The following is a 21,663-nucleotide window of genomic DNA, read 5'->3' as shown; positions in this document are numbered from 1 at the left end:
GTAGTTCTGAATTCAGATTAGGGCTTTGTCACGCAATTCCTCGGCGAAGTCGATGTGGTCGAGCATCATGCTGTCATTGAGCTCGGAATCGTCGACCAACATAGTACGGCGAAGTGTTGGTACTCCGGCCTCGGCTGGAGCCAGTGCTTCGATACCATAGGCTAACGAGAACGAAGACTGCCCCGTGGCTCGCCGTGGAGTAGTTCGGTAGGACCATAGCACGCCATCAAGCTGATCTTCCCAAGCTCCCTTCTTTTGTCTGAGACGCTTCTTCAATCCGTCTATTATTGTTTTATTGGTTGCCTCGGCTTGACCGTTCCCCTGAGGATATCGGGGGGTCGAGGTGCTTAAGCGTATTCCTCATTTGCCTAGAAAGCGTCTTGTGATAAGCGAAGTGAACTGTGTTCCATTATCAGTGACGATCTCATAAGGGAGCCCGTGGCGACAGATGATGTTCTTCCAGATGAAATTGGTGACGTCTAGCGATTGTATCTTGTGGAACGATTCAGCTTCTACCCACTTGGTAAAGTAATTGGTCAAAACCAAAAGGAATTTCTTTGATTTTGAAGGGGGTAGTGGGCCGACGAGATCCATTACCCAACGCATGAAGAGATATGGCGCGGTGACAGTGTTCAGCAGTTTGAGGGGTACGTGTTTCATCTGTCCATGGCGTTGGCAGGCTTCGCACTTTGCCGAGAATGCCTTGCAGTCGACAACCATGGTCAGCCAATAATGCCCGTCTTTCTTTATCTTCAACGCGAGTGCAAGCCCTCCAGAGTGGTTGCCACCGTCGCCTTCGTGAACTTCCATCATTATTTGTTCCGCCTCCTCTCGATCAACACAGGTGAGTTCCGGTCGAGCTGCGTCGGAAAAGACTGCCCCTCATCATGGTGTAATGTGCACATCGAGCTTTCAATCGCCGAGCTTGCCAGCGATCATCAATAACTTTGCCGTCCTTGATATACATCTTTATTTTAAGCTACCAATCATCTGGAGGTTGTGTTACATTAACGGGTTCCTGGGCAGGTTCGTCGACTTCCATTAGTTCCTCGGTGTCGCTGATGGTGCACGCCAAGTCGGTGTGATCGATGCTAGGGGTTTCGATACACTCGATCGGGATCATTCGTCGCGAACCCGGATCAGAATAGTTTGCCAGGGCGGCAAGGGCATCCGCCGATGCATTCTCCCTCCTTGACACTTTGATCAATTCAAACGAGGCTAACTGCTCCGAGAGATTTCGAAGTAACTGGCGGTATGCTTCCATGCGCCCGTTCTTAGCGCCATACTCTCCACTAAATTTGCTAACCATTAGCTGGGAGTCGCAAAAAACTTGGATGCATGTCACCCCCAGGCCTTGCGCTAGCCATAGTCCGGCCAAGACGGCTTCATATTCGGTCTCGTTGTTCGATGCTTTGAAGCCGAGTTTCAGTGCTTGCTCGAGGACCTCGCCTCTTGGAGATCAGAGTATAATCCCGACGCCGGATCCCTGATAGGAAGAAGAGTCGTCGGTGAACAGAGTCCAAGGTTCCTCCTTAGGTAAGGTCGCTTCGAGTTTAGGAGATAACTCCATGATAAAATCCGCTAGGACCTGCGATTTCAGGCTCGGGCGAGATCGATATTCGATGTCATACTCGCTTAGTTCGATCGCCCACTTTGCGATTCGCCCAGATTGAAGGGGACTGTGAAGAACTGTCCGGAGCGGCTGGTCAGTGAACACGACAGTGGAGTGCGACTGGAAGTAAGGTCGGAGGTTTCAAGCGGCAACAATTAAGGCGAGAGCCAGTTTTTCCAATGTTGGGTAGCGCGTTTCTGCATCGTTAAGGGCCTTGCTACTATAAAAGATTGGTCGCTGATCGCCGCGATCGTCCCAAACTAGCACCCCGCTTACTGCCGAACTGGAAACGGAGACGTAGAGGTACAATATCTCTCCCTCTTCAGGCTTGACAAGTACCGGCTGATTGGTTAGGTACTCCTTAAGTTGTTTGAAGGCAATTTCAAAGGCGTCATCCCAATGAAAATCTTTGTTACCCGGAGGAGCTGGTAGAATGGGAGACATTTGTCTGTTGATCGGGCGATGAACCGGTTCAGTGCGGCTATTCGACCTGTTAAGAGTTGCACCTCTCGTTTATTGGTTGGCGATGGGAGTCCCAACACTGCTTCGATCTGCCTTGGTTGGCTTCGATTCCACGCTCGGTGACGATATATCCCAAGAATTTCCCCGAGGTCACCCCGAAGGTGCACTTGGTGGAATTTAACTTCATCTGGAACCGATCAAAGATATCGAAGCATTCGGCGAGATGCTGGACATGCTGTTCTGCTATGAGAGATTTGACCAACATATCGTCGATGTAAACCTCCATCGTTTTCCCTAAGAGGTCGGCGAACATCGTGTTGACCAAGCGTTGGTAGGTTTCCCCTGCGTTCTTCAAACCGAAAGGCATTACCTTATAGTAGTAAGTTCCTCTGTCTATGATGAATGCAGTTTTCTCGCGATCGGCCGGGCTCATCGCGATATGGTTGTAGCCGGAAAACGCGTCCATGAACGAGAGCAACTGGTTACCTGCTGTGGCCTCGACGAGTCGGTCGATGTGAGGTAGCGGGAACCAGTCTTTAGGGCATGCCTTGTTGAGGTCGGTGAAATCGACGCAGACCCGCCATTTGCCGTTCTTTTTCTTAATCACCACTGGATTTGCCAGCCAGTCGGGGTATTGTACTTCCATTATCTGATCAGCTTTCAGGAGTCACTCCACTTCGTCTTGTACCGCCTTTGCTCGATCGACGCCAAGACGCCGACGCTTCTGCTGCACTGGTTTGAAAGTGGGGTCGACGTTTAGCTTATGACAGGTAACTGAAGGATCAATTCCGACCATGTCTTTAGTGGACCAGGCGAACATCAAGGATCACGATTTCAGAAATGCTACCAGCTCGGTCTTGATTCTATCCTCGAGTTTGGCCCCAATTCCAACCGTTCGAGAGGGGTCTGCTCCATCGATGTTGACTTGTATAATTCGGCATCCCGTGGCTTTTAGCCGATCTCGCTCCAGTTTGTGAGGGTCACCGAAGTGATTCTCGCCCTCTAATTGCTACGTGTCGTCCTTCCGCCTTTGCTTTTTCTCGAGAACGGAACAGGTCCTGGCCATCTTTTGATCGCCGTATAACGTATAAATTCCCGCAACCGTTGGGAACTTAACGCAGAGATGATAGGTGGAAGGGACCGCCTGCATCGAGTAGATCTAAGGTGAACCTAAGATGGCGTTGTAGATTGGTGGGGCGTCTATGACCACGAACTTAGTTTTACGTGTTATGCCACCAGTTTGGACTTGCAACTTCACGTCCCCCATCGATGTTTTGGCTACGCCATCGTACTCACTCAGCGTTCTGGCTCTTGGTTTGATTTGCGTCGGTGTGACGCCCATTTTTTGCAATGTCTGTAAGAACAGAACGTTAACCGTGCTGCCGGTATCCACCAAGACTTGGTCTACATCGAACTCGCCCATCATGACTTCTACGATGGGATCAGTGCTTAGCGCCTCCTCTTCGGAAATCGCCTGAACGTTACAAATCTGGCGCGCTCGCTTTTTCAGGGCTCGGACAGAATCTGTGCATTCATCGGTCTGACTAATGATCATAGAGATACGACCCCGAGGTGCCGCTTGTTCGCTCTGCTGTCCTTTTTGACACTTGGATGGTGTGGGAAGGACCTCTACTGGCGCTGGATTTTGCTGCTCGACGGGAGGTGGTTATTGCGGAGCACTTGGTGCGTTACTCGATTGGTTAACGCCCTTCTGACCTCGACCAGGATTGGATCGCCCGAATCTTCCTCCTCGGCCTCTGCCTCCGCGACCGCCGCGGGAAGCCTTAGGTTGATAGACAGCTTTGATTTCGCCGGATAGGTACTTCTCAAATAAGTAATTGGACAGGTGCTTGCATTCGGCCGTCGAATAGCCGCCGAACATATGGAAATCGCAAATAAGTTCTTCGTGTGAGTCGGGGGAGACGGCACTCTGTCCTTCATCCTCGGATATTGCATTGACCACTCCGCGCTTGGGATCTCTTGGGTCGTGATGCTTCTGGGGTTCCTGATAGGTTTCTCGGCTTTTTTCTTTTGACGCAGTCGGGCGAGGAGGAGGGGGCTTGGTGGCCCGTTTCTCCTTGTTCTCTTCGACGTAAGTGACACAAGACCCCCGATGAAGGGCTTTGTCCAGGTCCTTGGCTTCTCGGATATTGAGATCCACATGCAGTCTGGAGCCGGGAATGAGTCCTTTTTTAAAGGCGGCGATCGCGACGTCCTCGGCGACTGTTACGATGGCGTACTTTTCCTTGAATCAGGTGAGGTATTGCCGCAGTAGTTCGCCGGTTTCTTGAACTATCTCCTATAGTTCGGCACTGGAGACGTTGCGTTCTATGAAGACCCGATAATTTCGTAAGAAAGCCGTCAATAGCTGGGAAAAGCTGTCGATTGTCTCCGCCGGGAGCTGAGAGAACCATGTGAGTGCGTTCCCTATCAAGTTGTCGATGAACATTTGACACTGACCGGCGTCCTTCTGCTCCTCGGTGAATCTGGCCTTTGTAGACGGTAGCCATGAACGAGGTCAAGTGCTGCATCGGATCTTTCATCCCATCGTAGGTTGGAAGTCTTATCTTCACATTTGGAACGTATGTTTCCAAGATGCGCTTGGTAAATGGAGTCCGTTGTGTGGCCTCGAACATCCTATCGATCTCTGGTGCCGAGCTCACAGCTCGGTGGAGGAGGGACCCCATAGCCTTAATCTTGAGGTGGATTTCCTCCAGTTCGGGACAAGAAGGCTATATTGGATCTCCGTGAGAAGGCTGCTCGGTGTGGGGCTGTACTCCCGAGGTGAGTACCGATGGTACACGCTGGCTTGGGAATCGGAAAGCCGAAGGTGGCGGATCGCTAAACAGGCGGCGGTTTAGGGGATCGTTCCTTCGAATCTCCTGCAGTGGTGCCTCATTCTGCTGGAGTGGCGGGGGAGCGCTGCGCTCCATCTTGTCCAACCGTTGGTTTGTTGCGGAGATCGCCTGAAAGAGATCCTTGGAGATCCTTGGAGATTATTCCGAACATGTGACGGAGGCCGTCCATGGATACGAGCTGGGGAGGTTGGGCGATTTTTGCAGACGAAGTCTGTCTATCAACTAATCCGTCAACTGGTGGAACTTCGTCAGGTTCCTGGGTCCCGTGGTGGGGTACCTCAGCGTCCTCTACTCCTTCGGAGAGTGTCGTTGAGTCGTCTGCTGGGTTCTCCGAGGTGCAGCGGACGCCCGTCCGGACGTAGACACGTGCAGTGGGTGCGCCACCAGTTGGATTCGCGGCGACGTCTCGCGAGCCGGTGGCTCCGGTGGCTGGGTCATCTTGTTGCAGAGCAACTGTGTTGGTGACACCGTTTTTGGAGGCCGGAGACATGGTGTTGATTCTTGCTTGTTTGTGAAGGAATCTAAAATGAGAAGTGACTTTGAGAACTTAGCATCCCCACAGACGAAGCCAATTGTAGAAACTGAGTTTCTACAATGAATTTGTTTGAAGGGGGAAACAAATTCAGTAGCACTATCTCTCTAAGAACTCGGATCAAAGTAAACAAGCAAGGAGGAATTGAAATCTCTTGAAAACAAGTTAGGGTTTTGCTCAAGAATAAAGAGGAATTAGGGTTTTTGTATTAATTGCTGGATGATCTTACAATGAGAGGATTGCCCTCTATTTATAGGTTTTCGAAGATCTACTGAATATATTTACTTTCCTAATTATGGCCGAGCTGATTAGGAAAGTCCCTCCTTTCTTGCTAGGTCAGCCGTAGGGCGAGTTGAGACGTCGGTCCGTCATCTCGGCACTGGGCTTCTCGGTACTATTGGGCCTTCAGAGATGAAGTCCAAATCAAGGTCGAGCTCCCGATTTAGATAACCGGTTTCTTTAATCGGGTTTAGATCGGTATGTTGGGGGTGCTAATTCCCGCACCAACAGAATAGAATGCTAATGCCTTCCCCTGCCCTCTCCTCTCTATCAACATTTTGTAATTAATGATTTCCCTATATATATATATATATATTATTTTTTTTTGGTAAGAATTTCCCTATTTATATTTACTACTATATATATTGTTGTTTTATTTACTAATTACTATTATTGGTTATTGCTATTACAATGTACTAAAATAAATTTTTAACAAAATTCTTTATAGATCTTCCTTACTTAAGTTACATGTATTTAGATCATATATGGATTTTTCAACTTATTTCTCTAATTAAATATATTATTAACACGATAAATTTTAGTTTCAAATTAAATTTTGAGTGTTGTGAAGTGTAAAATTTAAAATATTGTACTTATGTCAATTAGTATTAATTTGAAAGTTTGTGGTATAATTATGTATATAAAATTTCTCTTCCTGTATTTTAACGTATTTTTCTAAGTTAATTGTGAAGTGTGTGTGTGAAACTAGCGGGTGAATAAAAAATGGGAGAAGGAAGTGTGGGTAAGACTCTTAGTTACCCATAATTAGTATACTACTAATAACAACTCTTCTTTCTTGCCTCTCATTTTCTTAACCCTTCTGTAATCACAATATATGCAAGTTGTATTGACCACAGTTATTATTTATGACAAATCAATATTCGATGGGTCCAAGCACGTGTACAGGTTGGTCCATATTTGCTACGTACGTGCGCCCAGTTATAATACAGGACGTGTAGAATCTTTTATTTTGATTTCCATTCCATGACAAGATTATTAGTGTTTTGTGTTTTTCTAAATCATTAAGTTATTAGTCTATCCATTAATCTTTCGCGTTATCTTTCGTATTTAACATAAAATTAGTCCTCGGATGTTAGGTCGCGAGCGATAAAGGCAGTTTTAGGTTTCATATGGTTATTAGTGAGATTAGTTACATTTTTTTTTGGACATTTTTATACTTTAAATTTCAATGTGGAAGAGAACATTGAATGTAAGTTGTAGAAAATGCTAAGATATATATATATATATATATATATATATATATATATATTAGGTGAGAGATTGGAAGCTGGCCATTAGAATGATAACTACTAGCTAGAATGATACAAATGAAACAAATTGTATTTTTTTATGAATGTTAAATGGTTTTCTATAAGTGATGAGGGTCCGTGGGGTTATGCAAAAGCGATGTATGAGCTCGATGACGTACGTGGGAATGATACAAATCTTTCTAAAAAATGGAATATTTTGCATTCTCCAATACATGGTTTATTTATAAATAAAATGCGAGAAGAAACAAGATAAAATACAAAAGGGACATTTGACAATATCACACACCACATGGGTACACATTTAAAATATTAGTGCATGTTTCTCTCCATTGGAAATCTTATATATATATATATATATATATATATATATATACTAATTAAAATTCGTGCTAGAGTACGGGTTGAAATTCATTTTATTTATATTGTATTTTTTATATAACATATAATTTATGTTATTGGTTTTAAAAGTTTTTTGGATAAAACATTATGCAATAAAATCATATGTTAAATATGAAAGCTTGAAAAAAACACTTATTTTGTAAATTTTATATTGTTAATGATTCTAGATAAGTACCCATGCTATAACACTGGTTAAATGTTATTTCGTGAAATTCATTTTATTTATATTGTATTTTTATATAAAATATAATTTACGTTATTGTTTTTAAAAGTTTTTTTTGGATAAAACATTATGCAATAAAATCATATGCTAAATATAAAACCTTGAAAAAAACACATATTTTGTAAGTTTTATATTGTTAACGATTCTAGATAAATACATGTGCTATAACACTGGTTAAATTTTATTTCGTAATTTATCTTGTAGCCCACTATTTAATTTGTAACCAATCAATCTATCAATTTCGTAATCTATCTTTGGTTAACGTTGTGGTCTATCGATAAAATCTGTGGAAAATAAATTTGTAATATTGTGTTTAAAGATCTTTGGAAACAACATGATATAGGACTAAAATCTTCCAAAAATACAGTTTGAAATATCCATGATTTTATTTGTTACCATTAGTATATCAATTATCAATTTGAAATATTTTTAATATTGAGGTGTAACCATTAATATTAATATATGGATTAATCTATAACCTGTCTATAACATATTTGTAAGCATTTGTAACCATTTATTAAAAATATAAAGTTTACAAAAATTATATTGTGTACTTCTCTTTTATTAAAAGGGGATATATATATATATATATATACATGTATGATAGTATACATGAATCTCGTCCTTGCAATGCTTAAATAACACTTGGAGTTAGGATACACATTCATCAATACATATCTTATTTATCTATATGACTATGATCTAACCCGTCGAATTATATATAAATTGAACATAATACAAAAATAATCTATAAAATAAAGAATAAGATGTGACATGGAGTTAGGATACACATTCACAGCTCATGATTATCATCTTAAACCCTTTAAAAATAAAGAATAGGTGAAATTCTCAAGAGTTATAATACTACTATTTATGCATATAAATGCCTACTTTTATATGTTTATTGATTAAAATCATCTTCGAACATGTTACATATATACCCATATAGTCAACAGTAATCAGTGTCACATGGCTACCAATCTTAGCTTTTTGAATGTTGAAATTTGTTTTCTTAATTATTTATCTACTATGAGTATAATAATAAATATATCATACTCCCCTTCAAATAAAGTCTAGTTCTCAAAACCAAAATTAGATATAATAACAAATTACCATTCATTTATTCAATAAATAAGTGATATATCTTATTGTTTTTGAATGGTAAAGCAAAGAGCAGCAAGAGCCTTGAGAGTTTCCAGTAATTTTACCTAAAAAGGAGCCTTGACAGTGTCAACAAAAGTAGAGAGAACAAACAAACAAAAGGAAGCAGATAGAAATTATATGAATTAAAAAATTAAACAATATACTACTAAATTTTTTAAAAAGGTGTCCCCATCAATCAATAACAAAGCAAATTATCTTTCCAAATATTCCATCGTATATTACCACTTCGGCATTTTCGATGCCAAACCATTAATCTCGCGTCTTGAGACATGTAATATGTTATATGTATATACTATATACTAGCTATAAATGTGCTAAAATAGTGATATTATATAAGTCCAATACCCAAAATGTGATTAAATGACTTATTTCTTTTCCTTTTCTTTTTAGTGATAGTAATGAAGTTTTTTTATGTTTTATTTTTGGCTGAATATAGAATTTACATATAAACTTTGTTTTTCGGTAATGTGGTATAATAATATTGGATGTATGCAAAAAATAACTCGTTGGTTATTGGTAAAAGAAAATATTAAATTTTCATAAGAAATATTAGGTATACAAAACTTCAATGAAAGAAATAGGACATTTTTTGGCTTACAAATCATGAAAAATAAGATGACTATAGTAAACAAAAAGAAAACACACACACACATAATAATAATAAGATGCATGCTTATGTAAAGTTGTAAACCAGAATTATTGGCGGAATGGAACCAAAATAATTCCGACTGTACGATTCTTTTTTTTAATGGCCACGACCCAAGAAACATAGCATGAAAATTTAATAGATATAGAGGTAAATAAATAGAATGCATTTAACAAAAACAAAAAAAAAATAGAATGCAATTAATTCGATTGGGAGTAAATACTAATTAGTTGTCTTTGTCTCTCTCTTCAACTCTCAAAAGATAAACAAATTTTTCTATTTGGAGCGACGTTGTGGTTCAAACAAGAATCCTCATGACAAAACCGCAGTTGCTTTCTCAGTCAACTTTTCAAATCTGTAGGTTTTGCAGTAGAAATATTAAATACAACCTCTGTTGTATTCTCTATCAAAACCCTAAAGAGGCAGACCTTTTAAAAGCATATTGCATTGGAAATTTAAAGTTTTTGTTATTTATTTATTAAAAATAGTAATCATAGGGTACTCATTATCTAATAATCTCACATCCAGTCTCTCTTTCTCTCTCTGCTGGTTTTCACCTTTTTAACCACTAATCAAAATATACAATTGTTATAATAGTCTTTCAACTCTTTTACTCTTTGTTGTTTCTCTTAGATAATTATTGTTGAGGTAATATATATTATCATTAGTTGTTTCTTCAAGTGAACTCATATCACTTTTGTGTCGAGCCAAAATACTCTCACAATTCCAACTATATAGAAATATAACCACTCTTTCTTTTACGTTCGTCTTTTAGATGATTTCTTGGTGTTTGATGAGAGTTGAAAATTCGACTCCCTACTAATTGAGTTGAAAAAAAAATTCGGAAAAAGCTAATGTTTGGTATGAAGATCATTCCTACATAACAAATTGTATATCGACTACCATTTATAGACTTCATTACACAAACTCTGATCAAGAACAATGAAGCTTTAGTATGTTACTCCACTTATAACGAAGAAAAAAAAAACATTATTATTAAGTCCAAAGAAAACTTTAGTAAAGTCAAAATAGTTGTTATTTAATATTTAAACATTAAGTCCAAAGATCAACGCATCCAAAGAAAAAAAAAAAAAACCACTATCGATCATTCGATCTTATAACTCCTCATTCATATTTTTACTCATAATGTTTTGTGGACGTGAGGACTCTAACATTTTGTAGAACTACGATAAGAGAGGTGTAACAAGAATTTTCAAAATAAATTACTCCCTCTATATCAGAATACATGATGTTTTAGGATTTTCACAAGGATTAAGAAAACAATTAATGGTATATTATTATTAATTACTTTTATTTTATATTTTGTTTAAACTCATTTATTCATACATTTTTTACACTTGTCATTCAAATGCATATCTATATTTAATTATTTATTATAAAGGTAAAAAACATTAATTATATATTTGATTTTAAGAATAAAAATATATTAAATACACTAAAGAAATCATCTTTTATAATACAAGAAAAAAATTATAGAACATCAAACTTTATGATACAGAGGGATTATATAGTTACTATATTGTACAAAATTGTTTTGTGAAAATATAATAACCACTTTTTTTAACGAGTAATATAATAAACACTTAATAAATAAAAAATAGAATTTTGTTTAATTAATGACATAGTGACAGGGATTGAGAAATACCCACTTTTTCCCTTTTTCTTAGTTTTCTCTCTCAGTAAATACAAGTGTTGTTTTTTGCAGCTCTCTCTCTTTCTCTCTCCGCACATTCTTGATCTCCACTATTTAAGTAGAGAAGTTCTATAAAGAAAGTAGTGAGATGATAATGTTAGAGTCAAGAAACAGTATCATGAGAGCTTCAAACTCAGTTCCAGATCTGTCCCTTCAGATCAGCCTTCTTCCTAACTCTCAAGCCGGGAAACCTCTTCACGGCGGGGACCGGAGCTCTACAAGCAGTGACTCCGGAAGCAGCCTCAGTGAGTTGAGCCATGAGAACAACTTCTTCAACAAACCTCTCTTGAGCTTAGGCTTTGATCACCATCATCACCAACATCATCATCAAAGGCACTCAAACATGTTCCAACCCCAAATCTACGGCAGAGATTTCAAGAGAAGCTCATCATCAATGGTTGGTCTTAAACGAAGCATTCGAGCTCCAAGAATGAGATGGACTTCCACTCTTCATGCTCACTTTGTCCATGCTGTTCAACTTCTTGGCGGCCATGAAAGTATTTTTTTTTCTTACATTTTCCTTGTTTAAACAAAAATAAAATAAAGAGAGACATAACTAATCAAGTTTATGCTTTTGTCTTAGACTGTTACTTTAGTAAAACGTTTTGAAACCAAAGTATTAAGATTTGTTTCGTATTTCTTTTTTTTTGGTCTTAGGAGCAACGCCTAAATCAGTGTTGGAGCTGATGAACGTGAAGGATCTAACCCTAGCTCATGTCAAGAGTCACTTGCAGGTCCGTTTCTTTTCTTTTTTTCTTATGTTTTGTATTTAATATTAATCTTAATGGAATCTCATACCAATGCAATATAAGTATATGTAAATATTTATGAAAATGTATATAGTTGGGCCACTAGCTAACATATGATTGCACAGTTGAAATAAACTTAACCAACCATTTATTTTATTCTTGTCTTCCTTTTATTTTTATTTTATTTTTCACGAATGTATGTTTGTGGATGCAGATGTATAGAACAGTGAAATGCACTGATAAAGGATCATCAGGTATTGCATTCAAACTAGTTTCACTGATTTTTGTATTCCCGTTAGATATAAATGTTAAGAGAATTTCTTTATCTATTTTTTGTATAAAATTTGTCTTTTTATTCTTGGGAATAAACAGGAGAAGGAAAGGTAGAGAAAGAGGCAGAGCAGAGGATGGAGGACAATAATAATAATGAAGAAGCTGATGAAGGAACTGACACAAATTCGCCAAACTCATCATCTGTGCAAAAGACCCAAAGGTTTCCTTTATTATTTCTTTTATTTTTTTCTAAAAAGCTTTGCATTTAATCTCTTTTTGCCTTAGTTCTGCGTGAATGTTGATGAATATGACCTTCTCCTAGGGCTTTATGTAGAGTTACTTGGACTTCTCCTGATCTTTAAATCCGTTAAGGTCTTATTGATTTTCTTAGGCAAACTTCATATACATTAATTGACGATTGTAAAGAATTTAACTTGAGATCAAAAGAAAAACATTTTGAATATGTTTGATATTAGTGATATAACAAGAAGAGATAACTAATAGAGTCCAGCAATATAATACGAGTTATATAAATAGATTTCTCAAATGTATTTTATTATTTTAATATTAAAATTTGGACAGGGCTTCTTGGTCATCAACAAAGGGAGTATCTATGAGCATATCTAAGCATGCAGAGCCTCAACTGGGAACAACTCATCACACTAAGGTACATTCCTTCTCCCTCATCTCGTGTATTGATTGTGTAGTCACTAGAACCGGGAACCACAATGGTAAAAATGGTACACTTTCACATATATATATATTATATATATATATATACACTAATATAACCTTATGTTCCTAAAATGTGTAATCTTTTAAAAATAGGAAAACAAGGAGAAAGAGGCGACAAACGTTTATCTCAATTTGGAATTCACATTGGGGCGGCCGAGTTGGGGGATGGACTATGCGGAACCCTCCAACGATCTAACCCTTCTCAAGTGCTAATTGTTTAACGTGAAGAACTACAACAAATAAGTCAGCTTAGATTGCCAGTTTTAACATAATTTAACTTGTTAGATCATATGGACTTTGGAAGAATCATTATCGTCACATATGATCCTCTTCCAATTATAATGTTCTATGATTGTTTTCGGATGTATAAACAAGAGAATCGGATTAAGTAGTAGCTATGGTATTGTTGTACTAGATGAGAAGGGAGTACAAGTTCAAGTCAAGTAGAGATAATTTTGTTGTTGCAATCTTCAAAAAAAAAACATCTCAATCTTCAATTATCATACTTTAATACAAACTGGAAAAGATTCTCTGGTAACTAAAAAGTTTATACTGCCTCTTTCCTCTTTTGGTATGCTCCACTGCTCCCACTTTGGTATATATGGAGAGATTTTTTGTAACATAGTCAATTGTGTTTTACTTTTTTTCTATAAACATAAAATCTATAGTTTAAAGTAAATCATTTGGTGAGATTGAATAATGGGTCAATAAAAATAAATTGCAAGATGTGTGGTAGAAGCTGGTATCATGCTCATTGAAATGCTTATTTCTTTTTAAAAATATAGAAAAATAAGATATGATCTTTGGTCTTGATCGTTAGCTTTGTTACGTAAGGCCAACAGCGACCTTAACTTCTTCCTTCAGAACTTCGGGTTTTGTTCCCCATGGACGCTTGTGCTCATCAAATACCTTGGACTTGGAGTAATCATAATGATTAAAATAATTAAAAAGTGAAATTAAATATCTAGTGGACAGCATAAAATCATTTTGTTTTATAACATCTTGAAATTTGAGTTTTGAATTCTCTAATTTTCATTAAAAAAACTGTCTTACTTTTCGATGATCAACGGAAATCTAAAAGATACTCCCTTTGTTTCACATAAATGTCATTTTAGCCTGATTTTTTGTTTCAAAATAAGTGTCATTTTAGATTTTCAATGTAAAATTAAGCATAAATTTCCAACTTTAACCTCATATTCATTGAAGAATATCAAGAATCAATTTCAATTTTAAGGGTATAAGAGATATTTTAATATGTTTTCTTTATTTGTGTGCAAAGTGTCAAAATGACACTTGTTATGAAACAGACGGAGTATATTTCTAGGCGACAACAAACAAATAGTGGATATAGCAAACATAAATAACCCTACATTCAATTAAAAAAAAAAACATAAATAACCCTAACCATACAAATTAGACATGTGAAACTATACACACCAAGATACGTCGTCACCTAATTAAAATTATTAATCAATGACAATATTTCAATTTAAATGAAATTATTTCATCTAGATCCGATAATGAACACGTAGGGTTAACATTAATATTACCTATTCCAATCTAGCAGCTAAGACTTTCAAAATTTCTTTCATCTAATTTTTCTACAAATAAGTTTGAAACTTGGTTTTCTTTTCAAAGAATTTATTTATGCCGGCTCAGCTTGATAGGTCCAGGCCTCATCATTGGCCCATAACCCATACGTAACATTGTAAAATACCGTGGATGAATGATTCTTTAAGCACAAGAAAGAGGATCGTGCCATCGTGGTACCATATTATATTGTTTGCTAAATTTCTACGACTATCGCGGAAAGAGGCTTTGACACGGCTAAATGTAACAGGGATTAGTGTGAACTGAGGTTTGGTAGGCTTCAAGATGATAAGAACAAAGAAAATAATACTTTCTTTCCCAATAGCGAAATAACTGTTCTCTCTTTTTTTGTGTGGTGTAAAATAACAAGTATTGTAGCGGTTTAAACAATGAGATGCGTGCTACATCTACAGATTTGTATGACATTTATGTATGTGTGAAGCTTAACAGAGAGATAGAAGGATAGTGAAGAGATGACACAAGAGATTTGTTAACGGGGTTTGGATAACCTACATCCCCGAGACCAAGTCCAAAATCATTCACTAGAATAAGAACGCAAAAGTCACATTTGCCAATGATATCTATGACACACTTGTGCCTACCACTCTTATCTACATGAATTGAAGGAACCACCACTCTTTGTCATTTCCAACGAGTGTGAACCTCTACAAAAACCACCAACAGATTCTCTATCTTGTTGGTGGGACAACACCACACACAACATGTGTGCTTCTCTCAATTTAGGTCTAGGGTGCGTAAGCTTCTTCTTGCTACCACCTCTTCCTTTTATACCTCTTAGAGTTCTCCACAAACCCTAGGTTCCACAAGCTTCTTCCTCTTGACTTTTGGGTAAAAGTTTGTTCTCTTTTCGTCAACTTGACCCATGCTTTTGTTCCTGTCGCACCTAACACAAGCGTGCTTCTCTGACACAGCCGTTCCACTGTTTGCTGAAACTTGAAGCTTTTCCGCTCTGTTGCACTACACAACCTCTTCACGAGGCTTCCCTTGTTTCCAGCTCTGTTGCACTACACAGCCACTAAACATTGGCTGCTCTGTTTCCAGCTCTCTTGTACTTCAGGTTTACTCAACTGCTATATATCTATGCTCTGTTATAGTTGCTCATTTCTTTCTGCTCTGATGCGCTTTCAGGTTCCTTAGCTGATTAAGAATATCTTGTCTGAGTTCTCATTTCTTGGTTCTTCACAATAAGACTCCAAGGTTCCGCATGTCACTTCATTCCATGTGACTTCACATTGAGCTGTCTTGGCTGTGGTAGATTCTCTGATTCTCAATCTGAGGAATCATTTTGTCTGTGTCTGTAGCTGGTTACACATGCTCCAACTTGCTCACTGCTTATGTGTCTGAACATGTGTTTGTATCAGGTTTACTCATTGCTTCTTGATCATCTCTCTTGAGTCTTATAACCAGTAACAACATCAATATATCTTCAATCTCTCCCTTTGTTACTGAGTTATAGAACTCAAGCTTTCTCTATTCTTGCACTTGATGATCTTCAAGCTTTCATGTTGTAACTGAGACTTTGGCATCTTCATTACCTTGAGAGGATTCTGTCATCGTGATCTTCTCTTATCTGTTTTACAAGTTGCTCCTTTACGCCTTGTTGTCATTCTCACAATTTTGTCAACACAATGTATCTTCAATCTCTCCCTTGTTGACTGAGTTGTAGGACTGACAAACGTTGATGATCTGCAACCTCCACATATCATGTTCTTTTTTCTTTTGGCACATCTGTTTAAAAAAAATTCAATCTCGGTCAACATACAAACCAACGGTCTATGAGAATGAACAGATCAGTAGCTGTATGTAGATATTTAACAGACGATGAAGACATGCACATGACGTACCTTGTAGATCTCCATGGACTGCGAGTGATTGATGATGATGTTTACTTGCTGACTTGAAAGCATGTTATTTGGTTGTTCTCTATTCCTATACGATACTTGTATGTTGTCTTGGGATGTTATTAGATTATGTAGGCAGAATGATAGTTGTTGAAATAATGAGATGCGTGCTAGATCTACAGACTTTTATGACATTTATGTATGAGCTACTCTATTCAGTAATTTTCTGATGAACAACCGACAAACTAATCTTCTGTCAGATATTTGTCGGTAAGCCTTCGGTAATTACCGACGGATTAGTGCCGTCAGTAAATCTGTCAGTTATCACCTTGTTTTCTTGTAGTGAGATAAGAACAAATAAAATAATACTTTCTTTCCCAATGGTGAAATAACTGTTCGCTCTTTTTTTGTGTGGTGTAAAATAACAAGTATTGCTTGTCGCAGTCGATGAGAATGAACAGAGTAGCTATATGTAGATATTTAACAGACGATGAAGATATGCATATGACGTACCTTGTAGATCTCTACGGACAGCGAGTGATTGATGATGTTTACTTGCTGACTTGAAAGCATGTTATTTGGTTGTTCTCTATTCCTATATGATACTTGTATGTTGTCTTGGGATGTTACTGGATTATGTAGGCATAATGATAGTTGTTGAAATAATGAGATGTGTGCTAGATCTACAGTCTTGTATGAAATTTATGTATGAGCGATGCTTAACAGAGAGAGGAGAGTATAGAGGAGAGATGACACAAGAGATTTGTTAACAGGGTTTGGATAACCTACATCCTTGGGACCAAGTCCAGAATCATTTATTAGAATAAGAACGCAAAAGTCACATTTGCCAATGGTATCTAGCACACACTTGTGCCTACCACTCTTATCTACATGAACTAAAGGAACCACCACTCTTTGTCTTTTCCGACGAGTGTGACCCTCTACAAAAATCACCAACAGATTCTCTATCTTGTTGGTGGGACAACACCACACACACATGTGTACTTCTCTCCATTTTAGGTCCAAGGTGTGTAACCTTCTTCTTGTTATCACGTCTTCCTTTTATACCTCTTAGAGTTCTTTACAAACCCTAGGTTCCACAAGCTTCTTCCTCTTGACTTTTGGATAAAAGCTTGTTCTCTTTTTGTCAATTTTACCCATGTGTTTGTACCTGTCACACCTAACACAAACATGCTTCTCTGACACAGCCTCTCTACTTGAAACACATATTTTCAATGGATGGTGATGAATGGATATGATGGATAAGATATGAATGATGATGAATGAATGGAGTGCAGGGTGTTTCAATTCCCCTTATGATGTTGCAGTATAAGAGGTGTCAATCCAATATGAGTGTTTGCAAGCAATCAGGATGTGCATAAAGGTCAAGCCAAGTATGAAGGATGTTTGTCACTAACAACCTATTGATGAAATGTAAAATGCAGAAAGTAAAAGCTACTAAGATAGATGCTAAATGTAAAGAGAACAGACTAATCAAAGCTATGATGAAGCAAGAACAGAAATAGAAACTATAGTAATGCAAGTAATGAACTAATGCAAGGCAAGTAATGAACAGGATACTAAGTGAATGCAACAGAAATGCAACAAAAATGAAACAGGAATTGAGACAGAGCAAACACAAAGCATAAACAAGAATTCTGGGGATGAGCTCGAGCAAGCACTCGATCGAGTGTAGATCGAGTACAGGGTCGAGCTGGACAAACGCGAGAAACAGAGCAATACAAAAGCGAATCAAACAACGATCAAACAACAGGATTTAAGCTAAGAAATCAATAAAAAAAGGAAGGTCTTGAGGAGGGATTCATGGGCTGGACTAATGATTGAGGTTATCTAACTTGGTCAACAAATCTCAAACAACTTGAACTAATCTCTAGACAATGATCTCCTAGAACATGTTAATCCACTCTCATGGCAAAAACAATCAAGCTCATATATTTCTAGGCTTGTTCTCACAAAGCAAAGAACTTATACAAGCAAGCATTAAGCTAACAGATCATCTATAGTCAGTAATCAAACAAGACATCTAATCTCTTAGCATGCCTAATGAAAATCTCTANAAAAATGAAACAGGAATTGAGACAGAGCAAACACAAAGCATAAACAAGAATTCTGGGGATGAGCTCGAGCAAGCACTCGATCGAGTGTAGATCGAGTACAGGGTCGAGCTGGACAAACGCGAGAAACAGAGCAATACAAAAGCGAATCAAACAACGATCAAACAACAGGATTTAAGCTAAGAAATCAATAAAAAAAGGAAGGTCTTGAGGAGGGATTCATGGGCTGGACTAATGATTGAGGTTATCTAACTTGGTCAACAAATCTCAAACAACTTGAACTAATCTCTAGACAATGATCTCCTAGAACATGTTAATCCACTCTCATGGCAAAAACAATCAAGCTCATATATTTCTAGGCTTGTTCTCACAAAGCAAAGAACTTATACAAGCAAGCATTAAGCTAACAGATCATCTATAGTCAGTAATCAAACAAGACATCTAATCTCTTAGCATGCCTAATGAAAATCTCTAGATGCCTTATCTTTGCACCTTAGACATTGGTATGACGCTAAGAGGCTTGAGATCAAACCCTACCCTCTCGGTTATAGGATCAACATTAAGAACATCTAGCCTAGAAGAGATCTACAACAATCAAGCTTGACCAAATCAAACAAACCTCAAACACAATCCAGCCTAACCCATCCTCAAGATCCTAAGCAACTACTCACAAGCACACATGATGAACAACAAAGTCATAAACCCAGAAAATACCGAAACTTGCATCAATAGAAAGATAAAGCAAAGATCTACAATATTGAAGAAGGAATCAAACTCGAATTCTCAATATTTTGAAAGTTATGAAACCAACAAATATGAGGAATCTCTTGTTTTTCTCCTTCAAGGAGGTACAAGATCTAAGAGAATAAAAGTGCAAAAGTAAATAATTCCCAAAAGGGCAAATACTAGGTTTGAGAAATATCTAAAAAGCTGGACTCCTTGGTGGCTGCAGAGTACAAGGCCTTATATAGTAAAAGGAGTGGAAGCTCTAAAAATGCTAAAAGACAAAATAGCTAGGCGGCTCGGTCAGCTCGACCTGGTGCTCGGTCGAGTGACCGGTTGAGTTGGCTCCTCTTGTGCATCTTCCACTCGGTCGAGTCCATCTCTGCACACGGTCGAGTATCTGGTCGAGTGGAACTCTGGACCTTGGTTCTTCAGCCCTAACTCCCTTGCTTTCCTCTCTTGGTAGCTTCATTCTTCTTCAGCATTGCTTTCATGCTCCTTAGGCTCCAAAATCACCTGTTTATGCATGAAAAGATGCAAATGCAATGCAACTATACTCTAATGCATGAACAGTCCTAAAGCTATGCAATAATGGTCAAAATGGATAGCAAAAGATGTGAATATACTAAGGGAAAACAGGGTAAAATATATGAACATCAACACCCCCAAACTTAGTGTTTGCTTGCCCTCAAGCAAATAATCAAGACATAAGAAGGTAGGTGAGGTTTAAAAGTGGGATCTCAGCCCTTAAAGCTTGCCAATAGACCAGCTAGAATCAATGTCCAAGTTACTGGTACTATGATGCAAATTGAATGAGCTATACTTAAAGATTTTAGACAAGCCTATCACAACCTTTACTGATTTGAGCCTTAGATGTCCACATGCATTCAAATCAACCATTTTCTTTAACATTCATTAATCAAGAACATGAATCAATTCTATGCAATGCTTAAAACTCATTTGGCTTGGAGATAAAGTTTTTTTGAGACAATGGTGGTCTCTTTTTAGAGTGGGGCTTATCAATATCAAGGTTCTCTCATAAAAAATAAATTGAGCTTTAGAAGAATGCTAAAGGTAAGAACACTTAGACACATACAAGAACAAAACCTTGTCTACCCAAAGGCACCCAAAGTATTCATCCTACCAATCTAAACCCAAATGATCCTAGTGCTACCCTTTAACTTCTTCACTTCTCTTTCACCCTTTTCTCTTTTGATTTTAAAGTCTTAAGAGAGGTTTCTTATTTGATCTTTCTAGTGGGATGGGGGATTCTTACTTATTTGCTATGGTTCTCTTTTCTTCTTATTCTTAAGACATACAAGCATTTTGCTAGACTCTTCTTTTCTTTCTTTTCTTTTCTTTAACTAGAACCATCTTCAACATTTTTTCTTACTTCCCATCCTTTCACTGTAGCTTTACTTAAACACATTCTCCTCTTAAAGACTCTACCTTTTTCTTTCTCTTTTTCCTCTTTTCTTTTCAAAACAGCCAAGTCCCAAACCCAACAAGTGAACCACCTAGTCCTATCTAGTTTGAAAAATGCAAACTAAAACTACACAAGGCTTTACTCTTGTCAGTTCAACCCTAACACTTTCTACCAAGCTCAATCCCAAAATAGGCCTCACACACACAAGAATAAACATAGCTTGAAAGAAGGGTTGGTTAATGGGTAGGGAAACTGATTTTAATGGTTTAATCAGCTACTTGGATCAACAAGAGTGGTAAAAAGGAGAAAGATGATCCAAATATGTATATGGTATCCATGAGTTTAAAGCAATACACACATCGATAATTGTAAGTCAATATTAGGTTCTTATAAATAAGAAATGGTGTCAAATCACAACATGCTTCAATTTAGACCAAATGCAATGCAGGAATTCAAGGCTTGGTTCAGTCTTATGCTTCTAACTACTCAACTAGCATCAAAGTACTATTAACTTGGGCACTGATCCTAGTTTGGTGAATCTAGCAAGCTAACAAGGCTAAACTCATCATTGATCCCTAATGCAAATATGAAGCAATCCTATATGAAACATGCTAACAAGATCCTAATATGCAATGCAACTACATGAATACTCTTTTTTTATAAAGATTTTTGCAAAAATTTTCAAATTTTTAGGGTTTTTCGATGCCTTAGATGCTATGCAAATACTAACATGATTATGCTAAAAATTTGAAATAAGAAAACAAAACACAATGTCAAATGCTATCTCAAACCCTCCCCCAAACTTAAATCACACAGTCCTCTATGTGAAAGAAATTTGTAAGAGGATTCAAGACTTAAAAGAAAACACAATATGAAATGCTATGGTATTTACAAGGGAATGTGATAGTGGTACCTCAAGGATTGTGGAAGAAGTTGTGCACATCCTCATTCATGTTGTCAAATGTGTAGTTGGGGTTTTGTTGATGACTTGGAGAAGGAGATTGGGGCAACTCGACTATAGCAATCGATTGGCACTCGGTCGAGTGCCCGGTCGAGTGGGGGGGGGGGGG

At 37.9% G+C, this 21,663-nt stretch overlaps 2 protein-coding genes across 2 annotated transcripts; one reads left to right on the top strand and one right to left on the bottom strand.

The window, feature by feature from the left end:
• On the bottom strand, nt 1,754-2,056 carry LOC104772729. Its single transcript, XM_010497310.1, has one exon. The coding sequence runs from the start codon at nt 2,054-2,056 to the stop codon at nt 1,754-1,756; it is 303 nt and encodes a 100-aa protein (XP_010495612.1).
• Nucleotides 11,249-13,311, top strand: LOC104771389 (probable transcription factor KAN4). Its single transcript, XM_010495899.2, has 6 exons — nt 11,249-11,657; nt 11,818-11,894; nt 12,124-12,163; nt 12,282-12,402; nt 12,765-12,849; nt 13,011-13,311. The coding sequence occupies exons 1-6, from the start codon at nt 11,249-11,251 to the stop codon at nt 13,128-13,130; spliced, it is 852 nt and encodes a 283-aa protein (XP_010494201.1). The 3' UTR covers nt 13,131-13,311.

This window comes from Camelina sativa, chromosome 20, assembly GCF_000633955.1.
Source record: "Camelina sativa cultivar DH55 chromosome 20, Cs, whole genome shotgun sequence".
NCBI classification, from domain to species: domain Eukaryota; kingdom Viridiplantae; phylum Streptophyta; class Magnoliopsida; order Brassicales; family Brassicaceae; genus Camelina; species Camelina sativa.
The sequence above is the reverse complement of the archived record's forward strand: the minus strand, read 5'-3'. Positions and strand labels throughout refer to the sequence as shown.

Bases quoted from the DNA above. Each gene is read 5' to 3' on its own strand.
- LOC104772729 (XM_010497310.1), bottom strand. From the start codon at position 2,056: ATGTCTCCCATTCTACCAGCTCCTCCGGGTAACAAAGATTTTCATTGG.
- LOC104771389 (XM_010495899.2), top strand. From the start codon at position 11,249: ATGATAATGTTAGAGTCAAGAAACAGTATCATGAGAGCTTCAAACTCA. The intron at 12,403-12,764 runs GTTTCCTTTATT...AAATTTGGACAG, and splicing joins TCTGTGCAAAAGACCCAAAG to GGCTTCTTGGTCATCAACAA. The intron at 12,850-13,010 runs GTACATTCCTTC...TTTTAAAAATAG, and splicing joins GAACAACTCATCACACTAAG to GAAAACAAGGAGAAAGAGGC.